The sequence below is a fragment of the Setaria viridis genome, chromosome 5 (assembly GCF_005286985.2).
Source record: "Setaria viridis chromosome 5, Setaria_viridis_v4.0, whole genome shotgun sequence".
NCBI lineage: Eukaryota > Viridiplantae > Streptophyta > Magnoliopsida > Poales > Poaceae > Setaria > Setaria viridis.
This window is the reverse complement of record NC_048267.2, coordinates 16037473-16052755: the sequence shown is the minus strand read 5'-3', so window position 1 is coordinate 16052755 and position 15283 is coordinate 16037473. Positions and strand designations below refer to the sequence as shown.

The following is a 15283-nucleotide window of genomic DNA, read 5'->3' as shown; positions in this document are numbered from 1 at the left end:
ACTTTTCATTTCTTTAGGACTGCAGACTCGTTCTTGTGATTTTCTATGGATGGTCTGCCATTGAGTAAAAAATAGCTTCCATTTTTTTGTTGAAAAATAACAAAGCTTGTTAGATCCCAATACGGCGCCCTCAAATTTTAGACCATAAGATTTGTTCTTGAAATTTCCATACAAGGATGAATCCCAATACTGCTCCATTTTCAAAATTCAAGGCGCAATTTGATCACTCGGTGCCATCTTGAATGTTATACTTTGACATTAGTATCTCATATATTATGTCGCTCAAGGCTATGAAATTAACATCATACTAGGCTCTCTTTTTTTTCAAAATATTTGATAACTTTGACTTCACTATTCAATGTTTAATTATTTATCTGCTTAAGGTATTTTGATAGCAAGTTAGTAATACTTCTATTGCTTTACTTAACTAAATATTGTTCGTTAAAGATGGTACATGAAATGTCAAAGTTCTCCCTTTTTTTCTAAAACAGGATTAACGAATAATGAGGGACTAAATTTGTCAAACTAAGATAGTGTTTGGTTCGTGCTAAGGTAATGTAAACGCAAAGGGAATCAGATTACAGTGTAATTGGCGGTGGAATGGGTGATTGCCCTCTTTGTTTGGTTGCACTCTGGTAACGTAATCAAATTACTGTGTGGGTGCTATATCTGATTACGGTGGGGGAGGAGGGGTAACAAGCTTGTATAGATATTATTTAGGTAAGGGATTCGATTACAGTGTCAATTGATTACAAACCACCGCAACCAAACATATGTAATGGGATTCATTATCTTCTATAATTAGATTACGTTACATTTGAGCCAACCAAACACCACCTAAAAGTAAAAGCGTGCACAGTATACAAACATGATATTCTCGATTAGTCAAAGTTCAAAACTTCAAATACAAACCTAACGTTAGTATGCTATAGTCAAAAGGCTTTTTGGATTATTGTTGGCAAAAAATTACAAAATTTGAATTTTCGATTATGTGTGAACTTAAAAAAAGAAAACAAAGAAAATGAGTAGAGAGGAGATTTGGGGGGTGTTTGGGAGCACTCCACTCCAGAAAAACCAGCTCCACTCCACTAGCTCCACACTTTCCTAGCTCCACTCCACCAACTCTAAAAAAATATGGAGCTGCTGCACGTGTTTGGCTGATGGCAGTGCTCCAGCTCCAAAAATATGAGCACTTGTTGTGAATGGTCTATTTTACCCTTTGTGAACGGACCCACATGTCATACTCTTCTATTTTCTCCTCTCTTCTTCCTCTCTCTCCTCTCCTCTTCTCTTCTCAGTTTCAGAACACATTCATCGCGGCACATTAAGCGGGCGGGGCGAGCGGCCGGCGGGGCGAGCAGGCGGCAGGCGGGCGGGCGGGCGGCGGGCGGGCGGGCGGGCGGGCGGGCGGCGGGCGGGGCGAGGGGCCGGCGGGCGGGCGAGCGGGGTGGCGGGGCGGGGTGGCGAGCGGGCGGCGGGCGGGGCGACGGGCATGCAGCGCAGCGGGCGGGCGGGGCAGCGGGCGGCGGCGGGCGGGCGGCGAGCGGGGGCGGCGAGATCGGGCAGGGGCGCCTGGGGCTGGGGCAACACGCGGCTCGCCGGCGTTCAGGCAAGGGGCTGGCGCGGGCGGGGCTCCGACGGGCGAGCACGGCGTCGCCAGCGGGCGGGCGGCCGGCGGCGAGCCACGGCCGGGCGCGGCCACAGCCAGGGGAAAGAGAAGGGGCGAGTGACAGGAGCAAGTCACGAGATGTTTTCTTTTCTTTGTGCGAACCGGTATGTGTGTAACCGATGGCAGTGGTGGGTAAATACCCACCAACTCCACGAGGAGGTTTGAAAAGGGAGTTTTTGGAGCACCCCCTGAGGTACTCCACAAAAAACGTGGATCTGACCCCCTGCTCCACCTTTTTCCTGGAGCCGGAGTCGCTGGAGCTAGACGCGTTTGGCTGCGAAATTTTCGGAGTTGATGGAGTGGAGCAATTTTTTGTGGAGTGGAGTGCTCCCAAACACCCCCTTGCTCGCCGCATACAAGCACTGAGCTTAAGATTGACCCAGTACCGGGCCGTGGGCCAAATTTGGGCGCCTTTGGAGCCAACCAAAAAAAAAAACAAAGCCGCGCAGTCGAACGAACCCAACAAACATTCCATCACGTCCGGCGGGAGGCCTCAAACCCAATCCCGCCTCGTTGGCGGGAACGAACCCCTTCCTACTTCTCCGTACCGGCTGAACTCCGTACGCGTGGTCTACTGTGAGCCCACGCCGTGATTACTCTGAGTGCTGGGACCCACCGCGAAGGGTGCACCATGGATCGGGTTCGCGGGAAAGGTCAAGTCATCGTGCTCCCGGAAATCTCTAGCTTTGGGCATGTTTTTCATTTAGGTCCGTGGAAACTCGTATATTTTGTATGATCTGGCACGAACGTATACAAGTACGTTTGCTGTCCATTTTTATTTTCTGGATGAACATGTTATTTCAGCCACAAATCCATCAGCCTGGTTTCCCCGCTTCAAATCAAATCTTTTAAAAAATCCTCCAGCTTCCTTGAGTTTCTCATATGCTCAGGGGGTCACCATAAATACGTAATACTCCATGGTCCAAGATGCAAACCGCCAAAAATTCCCGTGCAGGGCGCCCCGTATAGATGAGCCACTCCCTCCCTTTTCACCCCAAATCGGTTTCACTCCCGAAAATCCCCACCGCTTCTCGCTCGATCAAACGATTCGAACACCCATTCCGCACTAGAAAATCCAAATCGTCTCGCCTCGCCACCAAACCCTAACCCTACTCTCCCCTCCCGCCACCGCCCGTCCCAATGGCGAAGCCGGTGAAGTACGACGACGAGGAGATCTCGTCCTCCGCCGAGGAGGAGGAGGACCAGTCCGACGCCGCCGGCTCCGGATCTGGCGATGAGGGGGACGAGGACGAGGAGGATGCCGCGGCGCCGCCCGCGGGGGATGTGGAGGAGGAAGAGGCTGAGGGGGAGGGGCAGCAGCAGGAGGAGGAGGAGGTCGACGAGGAGGAGATTGAGGCCGTCACTACCGGCGGCGGCGCCGAGGAGGAGGAGGACGCCGGTGCCGACGCCCCGGCGGAGGGCGACGACGAGTCCCAGTCCACCGAGGACGACGAGGCCGTGGCGGGCGACGACACCGATGAGGTGAGCGGCCGGTTAGGGTTTGGGTGCTTCAATCGGGTTTTTGGAGGATTCGATTTATCCTTCTCTGCCCGGGGTGGGAGTAGACTAAATTTCGAAACAAAAAAATAGAATGATCTGCTTGTTGGCCACTGCTAGTATGTGTTGGAAAAACTTCTGCATCATCTGTAAATTTTGTTTGCATGTAGCAGTACTTCAAAGTTCATTTTTTCCTCTCAGGTGTGGCGTCACTTTCTGCTTATAGCAGTACTTTCATTATCCTTAGATATTAGTAATACTGACAAATATCTCGAGTTTTGAGCTGGGAGTCTCAAGGGGGCCATTATTTGTATCTTATGTTCTTTTCCTACAGTTCAGTGATGAGAATTTTGCATTGCTTTGCCCATAACTGTTTCTGTTGCAGACTGATGCAGTTGTTGGGAAGCGTGAGAAAGCTAGGCTAAAGGAACTCCAGAAGAGGAAGAAGGAAAAAATCCAAGAAATATTGGATACACAAAATGCTGCCATTGATGCGGATATGGTATGTACCATCTTTAAGAGAATACCTGTATACGAATGCATGGATTGCATGTGATTAATCATGTGCATCATGTATTTTCCTGTGCGTTCAGTGCCAGTATCTATACAATTTATTGCTGTCCTGATTTTTATATTTTTTGGCAGAACAATAAAGGGAAGGGGCGACTGAAATACCTTCTTCAGCAGACTGAAATATTTGCTCACTTTGCAAAAGGCAGTCAATCAAAAGAGAAAAAGCCGCGTGGGAGGTAAAGATTTGTTTTGTTTTTGCCATTATTGTACTGTACAATTAATGATCATCTGGTAAGAGACTAGTTGAAGTTTCTGTCTCCTTTGTATAGCATAACGCATTTGATCGTAAAACTGTAAAAAATTGTTTGATACTGAAATAAGGTTTTCACTAGCACTTAAAATGATTTGAATTTGATGGATCTTTACACATTGCATCAAGTTATAACCCTTTTTTATGTTCAAGCTTTGTAGCTGAATCTTGTTGTAGTTTCTTTATTCTCCTCTTGATATGGTTAATTTTATGACACTGTCAGGATTGTATACATTTATAGATAATATGTGTTGTACCTTTTACCCGTGTTTCCATATTATCATTTAGTTATGGAGTCAAAGGTAGTTCAGATTACAGTTGTTATTTCGAGTAGTTTATCCTGTATAGTAATAGCTTTCAGAGTCATGATAGAATAGAGAGCTGCGTGTTCTTTTGTATGCAGGACCATAAGGTTTGGTTCCATTAACTTCAGGGACCTTTTCTGTCTCTTGGTCAATGTCTGTAATTTATTTGCTGATAAGTTTGTCAATCTGTAGGGGACGGCATGCGTCAAAGATGACAGAAGAAGAGGAAGATGAAGAATACCTTAAGGAGGAGGAAGATGCCCTAGCTGGTGCAGGAGGAACACGCTTGCTTTCTCAGCCTTCATGTGAGCCCTTCTTTGCTGACTATTTGTTACCTTTACATAAACTTTTTTTGTTCTAATAACCAACTCTGTTGGTTGAAGAAGCACTTTTCTTTCTAGGTAGATAGATGCTTTTCTTTGTTTTCATAAAAGTATTTAATCCTGTTCATTAGATGAATAAATGAAACTTGGCATCAGTGTTGAAAGTGAATAAATGAAAACTATATTCTGGTGAGCTGCAAACTGCCAACATTATCCATGATTTATTGTTGACAATTGTATTTTCGAAACTAAGATCAAATATCAGGAACCTTAAACAAGTGCAGACCTTTTTTATCCATGATGGATGTCTGTTTTCTATTTTACTTCCGCCAACACCTTTTTGTTTTATAAATTGTGGGGCTGACTACTTCTCTAATTTCCTAGTAAGAGAATTGATTTGCGTTCTCACAAAATCAGTCAATACTGTAGGCTTTAATATCCTTGGGATTTATATTTCTCAGTTCTTTTTGTGATCTGTAATCCTAATGCTTTGCAGGCATTAAGGGAAAAATGCGAGATTATCAGTTGGCTGGACTTAATTGGCTCATACGTTTGTATGAGAATGGTATCAATGGAATTTTAGCTGATGAGATGGTATGCTTTATGTGTTAAACATGATTAAGATCTTATTTTTGTTGATGTGGTTGTGTTTGACTTGGAATTTGTGTTTATTATCCAGGGTCTTGGGAAAACTCTTCAAACCATTTCACTGCTTGGCTATCTGCATGAATTCAGAGGTATAACTGGTCCTCACATGGTTGTTGCGCCAAAGTCCACGCTTGGCAACTGGATGAAGGAAATCCAACGTTTTTGCCCTGTCCTTCGTGCTGTGAAGTTCTTGGGAAATCCAGAAGAGAGGGTTAGTCTCAAGTACATTTTTTTCATTGCTGAAACGTATGCTGGCATGGTACTGATCTTCTCTTATTCTGCTGTGTCAGAACCATATAAGGGACAATTTGCTACAGCCGGGGAAATTTGATGTGTGCGTGACTAGTTTTGAAATGGCAATCAAAGAAAAAACTTCATTGAAGCGTTTTAGCTGGCGCTACATTATTATTGATGAAGCTCACCGGATAAAAAATGAGAATTCTCTTCTGTCGAAGACAATGAGGATTTACAATACTAATTATCGTCTCCTCATCACAGGCACTCCACTGCAGGTCGGTTTCCCTTTCCAGTACTGTTCTTTTATGTATTGCATACATCCTGTCAAGATTGTGTCTTGTTTCATATTCAATTTTTGTTACATCTGATTTTTGACTGATTTGCTATATGGCAGAATAATCTTCATGAGCTTTGGGCTCTACTCAACTTCTTGCTACCTGAAATATTTAGCTCTGCTGAGACCTTTGATGAATGGTTTCAAATATCTGGAGAAAACGATCAACAGGAGGTGGTTCAGCAGCTTCATAAGGTTTGGATATGCTCATGATCGACCAATATCAATACCTTATTATTAACGCTATATAATTCTAAGAACTTTGCAACTTTTGTGAAGGTCCTTCGCCCATTTCTTCTTCGGAGGCTTAAGTCTGATGTAGAAAAGGGTTTACCTCCAAAGAAGGAAACCATACTTAAAGTTGGAATGTCTCAGATGCAAAAGCAGTACTATCGTGCGCTGCTTCAGAAAGATTTAGAGGTTATCAATGCTGGTGGTGAACGCAAGCGATTGCTCAACATTGCCATGCAGTTGCGCAAGTGTTGCAACCATCCATATCTATTTCAAGGAGCTGAACCTGGACCACCCTACACAACTGGTGAACATTTAATTGAGAATGCAGGTATAACACATCATGTTCGGTTTTTTGTTTGCACAATTGTAATATGCTTCTCGACATTAACTTATATGGTTTCTTATTAACCATTCTTTTATTTATGTAGGAAAAATGGTTCTGCTAGATAAATTGCTGCCCAAGCTAAAGGAACGTGACTCCAGAGTCCTTATTTTTTCACAGGTGATTGTTTTCCATCGATTTGAATGGCATTGAGTCTAGCAATTGAATATTAGTAGTCATGGCCCCACTGAAACCATATATGCACCTTGCTAAACACTGTTTTTCCAGAATTTTCCTTATTTTGACATATATTACCATCCTGCAGATGACCAGGCTCTTGGATATCTTGGAAGATTATCTTATGTACAGAGGATATCAATATTGCCGCATTGATGGAAATACAGGAGGAGAAGATCGTGATGCATCCATTGAAGCCTTTAACAAGCCAGGAAGTGAAAAGTTTGTTTTCTTGCTTTCAACTAGGGCAGGAGGCCTCGGTATTAACTTGGCCACTGCTGACGTTGTGGTTCTATATGACAGCGATTGGTATGCCAAATTTTTATGCTAAACTTGCATTTTGTTATTTATCATCAAAGATGAATCTTATGTGTCCAGTACTCCTGTGCCTTCAGGAATCCACAAGCTGATCTGCAAGCTCAAGACCGTGCACACAGGATAGGTCAAAAGAAAGAAGTTCAAGTTTTTCGCTTTTGCACAGAGGTTTGTTGATTCTAGATTAATAATTGTTCTAATTCCCATGTTTTGTATTGTTACCTGACATGAAATTGATGCAAACAAAATTACAGTATACTATTGAGGAAAAAGTGATTGAGAGAGCGTACAAGAAGCTCGCGTTGGATGCTTTGGTTATTCAGCAAGGACGATTGGCAGAGCAGAAAAGTAGGGTTTTGATACTTGTCATTGATATTTATCAAACCATTTCTCTGTATTAGTTGGATATGTATTGTTCTGATCACATTCTCTTTTATTCAGCTGTCAATAAGGATGACCTTCTGCAAATGGTGAGATTTGGTGCTGAAATGGTTTTCAGTTCTAAGGACAGCACGATAACAGATGAGGATATTGACCGTATTATAGCTAAAGGAGAGGAGACAACAGCAGAACTTGATGCAAAAATGAAAAAGTTCACTGAGGATGCCATTAAATTTAAGATGGATGATAGTATGTGCCTGCCCCCTTTCTCCTTGTGACCATCACGGTTCCTATGCCTTCCTGTCTAACACTATTTTTCTTATGCAGATGCTGAATTGTATGATTTTGATGATGAGAAGGTAATAATTGATATTTTAAATTTGTGCTATCAGTTGGAAATTTTGTTTGTAGTTCCTTGCTCACCACCGTCTGAATCTGCTTTCTTGATTGATTGCAGGATGAAAACAAGGTTGATTTCAAGAAACTTGTCAGTGATAACTGGATCGAGCCACCTAGAAGAGAAAGGAAGAGGAAGTAAGTCGCATCTTTTAATTTTTTGGGTTGCCGAGAGCTTTATCTAATACTTTTTTTTACCTTATTTTAACTTCTTTTTGGTAGCTATTCTGAGTCTGAGTACTTTAAGCAAGCTCTTCGCCAAGGTGCACCAGCAAAGCCTAGGGAACCAAGGATTCCAAGAATGCCACACTTGTAGGTTCTTCTTTTTGAATTTTTCAATGATTACACCTATTATTGCATCACATCACCAGTTCATCTTTGATTTGTGTGTCAGGCATGATTTCCAATTCTTCAACAACCAAAGGCTAAATGAATTGTATGAAAAGGAAGTGAGATACCTCATGGTAATTTGTCATCTAGATTGTTCTGTAATTTCAGCTGGATGTAAAGAAACATGTTAGGTCAACTTGTGCTTCATTTTGTGCGTAGTTTGGCATTGCACTACTCTCCTCCACTACGCAGTAGTTTTGCAATTGTCACTGTTAATCTTGGTGCTTAACATCAGAAAATTTAATGCAGCAAGCAAACCAGAAGAAAGATACCATAGATGGTGAAGATGAAGGTATTATCATGCTTTTCCATGTTTATATTACAGAATCTTGGTGGATTATGCTAACCATGTTATTCTTATCGAACCCTCAGATCAGTTGGAGCCTTTGACTGCTGAGGAGCAGGAAGAGAAGGAGCAGTTATTAGAAGAGGTTAATACCACATGTGACACATTGTGTTCATCAATTTTTCATTGTTTCCACCTATCTGCTTATTCCTTTTACATGGTTTGCCTTAACTATTTTTATTGTTTCCATGGTCCAAATCTCAGGGTTTTGCATCATGGACGAGGAGAGACTTCAACACATTTATTCGTGCATGTGAGAAGTATGGTCGAAATGACATAAAAAGTATAGCCTCTGAAATGGAGGGGAAGACAGAAGAGGAGGTTCAGCGTTATGCTAAAGTTTTCAAGGAGCGATACAAGGAACTGAGTGGTAAGGCAATAACCTGATAGATATATGATTGTAACTCAGTTAGTAAATATATAATATAATATTTAGAAACTGCAAATTCAAACCTCTAATTTTGGCCGCTAATTTAAATGGAACTATTTTGATTTGTCATGTTGAAATAGTATAATTTTTGTCGTTATAATATTTCATATCATAGTAGCTTTACTGTTTATCACCATCAATTTTGTATAAATGCATATCAAATTCAGCTATGAATTGAAAAATGCATACTGTTCTTTCTGACTTGAGTTTATGTTTTTATCCTTGTCCAACCAGATTATGATAGAATTATCAAGAATATTGAAAGAGGAGAAGCAAGGATATCCCGCAAGGATGAGATTATGAGAGCAATTGGGAAGAAGCTAGACCGCTACAAGAACCCATGGTTAGAGTTGAAAATTCAATATGGCCAAAATAAAGGGAAGTTCTATAACGAGGAATGTGACCGTTTTATGGTATGCTCTCCCACTTCATTTATATGTATATTCGAGTACATGGCATGGTTAGTAAGCTGCTGTTACATTACAGCTTTGCATGGTGCATAAACTTGGCTACGGGAACTGGGATGAACTGAAAGCTGCCTTCCGCATGTCGCCCTTGTTCCGGTTCGATTGGTTTGTGAAGTCCAGAACTACACAAGAGTTGGCTAGGCGATGTGACACCCTCATCCGACTGGTTGAGAAGGAGAATCAAGAATATGATGAGCAAGAAAGGCAGGCAAGAAAGGAGAAAAGGCTTGCTAAGGTCAATTCTAAACGGTGCATTAATCTTTTGATATTCTGCAACTCTGCGTTGTCCTTTGTAATGTATGGATGGCTTTAAGTATTGATTAAAATGGTTGTACTGTTAATGGCAGAACATGACTCCTACAAAGCGAGCAGCATTGAGAAATTCAGAGGGTGAGACAACACCATCGAATTCATTCAAGAGGCGTAGGCAGTCACTTATGGATGATTATGTGGGCTCGGTAAGTCATCGTTAAAAAATTGTACTCTGAGCTGATAACCCTTGTGCATCTGTTAAAGAGAATGTGTCTCCTGTGGCTCACCAATTTTGAATATGTTTCAGGGGAGGCGTAAGAGAGGGTGATGCGATATATGCAGTATCTGCAATGCTTTTAAACCCAGCTGCGTGTTGCTCAATTCCTTGTGCACCTGAGCTCAGCCTGGAACGGAGGCTCGACTTTGTAGTGTAATTTATGCAATGACATAGGTTAGTTTATTCCTAAATCAAGTGGCATGTACATGCTGTTGGGTCATTTGATGGCCGCATGGGTCAGCACTCAGCAGTCAGCACATGATGTAGAGTATTACTGTCGTTTTGAAGTGGTTCACCTTTTGAGCGAAGTTTATGGAACTGTTACCTTAGCCCAGCTGACTGAGATCTGTGGCTCCTGGGGCCATAGTCTTTGAAGTGAACTGGCTCATCGATACATCAGCTTCATATTCTGATTGCATATTTCAGTTGTACTTTCTCCGTCACAAATTGTAGGTTGTTTTGGTATTTTTAGATTCATAGTTTTCACTGTATATCTAGATACAGTATATATTTAGATGAGGAATGCTAAAATGATCTTCAATTTGGGATGGAGATGGAGGGAATATTATATAAGCTGACTTGAACTTGTGAGTTCTTATCAAAAATAAAAAAATAAAAAAACTCGAACTTGAACTTGGGTAAAGGTGGACGCTGGCTGGGTTGGACAAGTGGATCATCGAACCGACGGCACAGGGGCAGTGGGTTGATCCTCCATTCTGTGGCGTGCCAATTTTTTTTGCTGATTCTTTTGATGAAAGTGGTGGGAATTTTCTATTTCAGAATCGAACGACCGACGTAGTTATTTTTATACATTATTTTTCATGTTGCAAATAGTGATCGCTGATGTTGCATTAGATAATTTTTAATGTTTTGTCGGAGTGGAAAATTTACTATCGGACATGGACGGATGCCCGTGTCGTTGCTGAAAAGGTGCTTGTTTTATGAAGCTGAAGCTGTGAAGCTGCTCATTTTTCGAAGAATGTCTGTTTTATGAAGCTGAAGCTGTGAAGCTGCTCATTTTTCGAAGAATGTCTGCAGATGTCACTTTGGCCCATGCCTATTTGTTGGTGTATGTATTTGTAAGGTAGATGTAATACTGTGGTTAAAGTGTAAAATAGCAAGAGTAAATAGATAGAAGCAGGGAAGCATCGAGAGAGTGCAACCTGCGATCCCTATTCCATTTGTGGTTGAAAATCTGCACCGTCGTCACGGATTTGATTGCCATCGATCGTCGGTGGCTAGATTAAGGTCCGGCCGTGGTGATTAAGTAGCAGCAAGTTGCAGCTACGTGCTTGGCTGTAAGCATCTCCTTCGGCTGCTCGTCCAAGGTTGGGGAATCAGAAGCTTGCTGTTGTGCTGCTTGTGCTTGCTGAAGGAAACAGTAAGGTGTGTCTATTTGTTCTGTTCGTGATTGCCGGTTCTATTTTGTCCTAAAATATGGGTAGTAGTGGAGAGAAGGAAGCTTGTGGTAGCATTGAAAAATTGTGTGAAATATTTAGCAAAGTGCTAGAACAACAGCAACTTAAGGTAGCACCAGAAATCATAAAGCAAAGCATCGAGCCTAATCCAGTGAAATTATCTGGTCCGGAGAATTATGTTAGCTGGGCGTGTCACGTAAGATTAATTCTAAGCTCACATGGGCATGAAAATTTACTTGCTGATGTCGATAGAGAAGGAAAATGAGGTGATACGGGAAGCAAGCAAATTAATGATAAAGTTTTAGTGTAGCTGTTGAGCAGCATGGAACCAAAGATTCGGGAGCAAGTCGAAGTTATGACCACAGTTGCCGAAGTATGGTCATCTTTTTTTTGAAAAGGATGGTCATCTTTGGAGAACCAATTTGCAGGGAAATTTAATAAGATGCAAGCTACCCGAATTATGCATGAGTTGACACACTTGAAGCAAGGCTCAAGGTCTGTAACTGAATATGCTGGTGAGGTGAAAAAGTTATACACAGATTTACACTATTATCATCCTTTTTGACCCTGTTGATAACAAGGACATGGCAATTCATCATACATGGTTCCAATCATCTGTGAGCAAATTATTTCTTCATGGTTTAAATCAAGAATTTTATCCTTGTCGCCAACTTAACTTCTCTAAGTCTGAATGGCCAAGTTTTGATGATATTATCTCCAGCATTATTGAGGAAGAGACCAGACTTTCACATCCCAAAGTGAATGATTATAAAGGAGTAGACGATCATGCCGCCCTATCCATGCGAAACGGCCGTACAATTATTTCCCGGGGAGACCAAGATAAAAATAAGATGATTTGTGATCGTTGTGGTGATAAGGAGCACACTATAGAGCGGTGCTTTAAGTTGCATGGTTTCCACCTGGGTGGAAAAAGAGGAAATCGCAGCTAGGGGGAGTTCGACGTGGGAGGTGGAATCAAGCAAACCACACACAACCTGAGAGGGAACTTCCTGCAGTAGATACTCAAGCTCTTGAGAAGTACAACTCCAAGCTCAAACTCTCTGAAAGCTCATCTTCCACTCAAGGTTCCTCCGCTAATTCTAGTTACCACGCCACTACTCAAGGTATGAAACACATGCAAGCCTATGAACCTAAACTTTGGATCATTGACTCGGGAGCCACTAACCATATGACGGCAGCATCCAAGGGCCAGTTTGGTCGGGCTCTCTCTAGCTCCGGCTCCGGCTACTGTAGGTGGCAGGGGTGTTAGAGGAGCCGGAGCTCGGCTCCTCCTCATTTTGTGAGGGGGAGGGAGAAGAGAGAGAAAAGGAGCTCCGATGAATAGTAGATGCACAGTAGATGAACAATGTCGTGTTAGAGGGAGCCGGAGCTAGGAGGAGCTGCACCAAACTGGTCCTAATTGTTTTAATTCCTACACTCCTTGTTCAGGTAAGGATTAGGTACATGTAGCTTATGGTTCCAATAACAGGATGTGGATCTATCCAATGCACTAAAACCTTATCTTTATCACCAGTTTTGCATGTTCCCGATTTTCCAGTTAACCTATTGTCTGTTAGCTCTATCACAAAATTTTTGACCCTTCTCATTGTGCTTTTCAGGATCTAGGGATAGGGAGAATTCTTGGGACTGGGACCATGCATAATGGATTCTATTATCTTGATGAAGGAAGTGATGAAGTTGCTTTTGCGTCAAAGATGTCTCCATGTCAAGAATTATTATTACTTTACCGCAGGCTTGGACACCCCTCTTTTTCTACTATGTCGCGTACTTATCCATCTCTTTTTAATGCATGTCTTAGGGATTCTCTTGTATGTGATGCGTGTGAGTTTGCTAAGCATACAAGGGTTCTCTATCCTAGTTTGAGTTTAAGGAGCAACAAACCATTTGATGTTATTCACTCTGATGTCTGGGGACCTTGTGAAGTGCACTCTATTTCAGGCATAGATGGTTTGTGACGTTTATTGATGGTTTTAGTCGGTATACTTGGCTTTATATGTTAAAACACAAAAGTGATGTTTTTGCAGTTTTAAAGACATGTGTGTTCTCATAAAAAATAAGTTTGGAAATACTATTAAAGTCTTACATTCAGATAATGGTATGGAATATGTTAACAAGGAGTTTGAATAATTCCTCACCTCAAATGGCATTGAACATCAAACTACATGTGTTAACACTCCGGAATAGAATGGAGTTGCTGAACGTGATAACAGACATTTGCTTGAGGTTGCCCATTCTTTAATGGTCACAATGAATGCTTCAAAGTTTCTTTAGGGCGAAACAGTGAAGACTGCAACATATCTAATAAATTGCATGTCTCTTTGTATTCTTGATAATAAATCTCCTTCTGAGTTAATTTTGAATTTGAATGATTTTGTTGTTTCTCTGAAGGGTTTTTGGGTGTGTTTGCTTTGTTCATGACTACAGAAATGATGTTAGAAAACTTGATCCTCCCGCTGTTAAATGGTTACTCTCCTACTAAAAAATGTTATCATTGTTGATGTCCATCTGAACATTGTTTCTTTGTGAGTATGGATGTGACATTTCGTGAGTATGAACATTATTATGAGCTAAACAATGATACTAGAATTACTCTTTCTCCACCTGAAGTACAACAAGAGGGGGAGGGTAACGGTGGAGGCATTCATATGGGCTCTATTCTTGTTCCTCCTTCAGGTGGTTCCTATGGGGATAATTCTGTTTGTAGTTAGAGCGAGGAAACTAATAATGATAGTGGGAGTGGGGGTAATAATTCTTGCCATGGAGGCATACAGAGTAGTCTTCCTTCTCAGAATAGAGAGTCTCTTATGCATGAGGACCCAAGTACCAACTCACACTTCCTTAGTCATAATATTCCTTCTAGCACTCTGAAGCAAGGAGATAATCAACTACCTACTCAACTTCCTCCTGAAAATGATCTACCTATAGCCCTAAGAAAGCCAACTAGATCTTCCAATGTTCTAGCACATCTTAAGTATTATGTTGGTTACAAACATGACATTTCCAACTTCATTTTCCACAAGAATTGTAGCCCATTCTTCCAGAGCTTTGTTGCCTCTCTCGATTCTATATCCATACCCGTTAAGGCCTTGTTCGGCTAGCAGGGGTGAAATCCCTAGGAGTATTTAATCCAGACAGGGACTTGCTATCACTTGATCCCTGTGGGGGTTTAATTACTCTCGGAGTCTAATCCCATCCCCAAAAACATGTTCGGTTGAACCCTGTACTCAGCAATACACACAAATACGGCATGCAAGAAACATCAACTCATCATCTCAGGTAGGCATCATCTGAAATACAGAGCATTATAGTGACAAAGTACAGTACTGGACCTTCACGAGCACAGCCAGAGTATTCCAAGATAGAACAGAGTGGTTGCCACTTGCCACCATCATTGTACCAATGAAAGTCTGGAGGAGGATAACATATTAGATGTACAAATCAAAGATGACAAATTCTATCCTAATTTAATAAAGCACTCAAGTCTTCATCAGGCTGGGGATACTCTAGCATTATAATCCTCAAGTCCTTGTCAACACGTGCATCAAGTCTTCATCAAACCATTATATGTTGCCTAAAAACAATAAAATTTAAGTGCATCACTTTCATTCCTATGGAAACTAACAAGGTTACTAGCAAATAGAGTCAAACATCATAGCCAGCTCTTTGTCACCATATAATGCCCTGAAAGGCTGAAAGTCAATCAAATTTTGATATCTTTGAAAAAAAAAGACTTAAAGATCACATGAAATTAACATCTTCTGTGTGTGTGCACTATAGAACATTTTAATGAATTAGCAACATTAAAAAAATGCATATCAAGATACTGATATGCAAGTGCAGAAGCAGAATTAACAAATTGGCTAGTTGCTAACAGCCAATTAACAAATAAAAAAAATAGAGAGAAAACAATCGATAGACATTGGACAGCTTGACACTCATACTTGTTATGCATCAATTAGAG

At 41.6% G+C, this 15283-nt stretch overlaps 1 protein-coding gene across 1 annotated transcript; it reads left to right on the top strand.

The window, feature by feature from the left end:
• Positions 1-2657: 2657 nt before the first annotated feature.
• LOC117857003 (probable chromatin-remodeling complex ATPase chain) lies at positions 2658-10301 on the top strand. Its single transcript, XM_034739470.2, has 25 exons — positions 2658-3151; positions 3552-3668; positions 3812-3915; positions 4487-4599; positions 5114-5211; positions 5297-5476; positions 5556-5777; positions 5897-6031; positions 6116-6398; positions 6499-6572; positions 6718-6938; positions 7025-7112; positions 7199-7292; positions 7386-7574; positions 7653-7684; positions 7783-7859; positions 7944-8033; positions 8116-8185; positions 8361-8403; positions 8484-8542; positions 8662-8827; positions 9122-9300; positions 9374-9589; positions 9702-9812; positions 9914-10301. Exons 1-25 carry the CDS (start codon positions 2810-2812, stop codon positions 9932-9934), a joined length of 3324 nt encoding a protein of 1107 aa, XP_034595361.1. The 5' UTR covers positions 2658-2809; the 3' UTR covers positions 9935-10301.
• The last annotated feature ends 4982 nt before the right edge of the window (positions 10302-15283 follow it).

Coding starts and splice junctions, on each gene's coding strand:
- LOC117857003 (XM_034739470.2), top strand. CDS start 2,810: ATGGCGAAGCCGGTGAAGTACGACGACGAGGAGATCTCGTCCTCCGCC. Junction 6,939..7,024: donor GTTCTATATGACAGCGATTG/GTATGCCAAATT, acceptor CTGTGCCTTCAG/GAATCCACAAGCTGATCTGC. Junction 8,828..9,121: donor GCGATACAAGGAACTGAGTG/GTAAGGCAATAA, acceptor TTGTCCAACCAG/ATTATGATAGAATTATCAAG.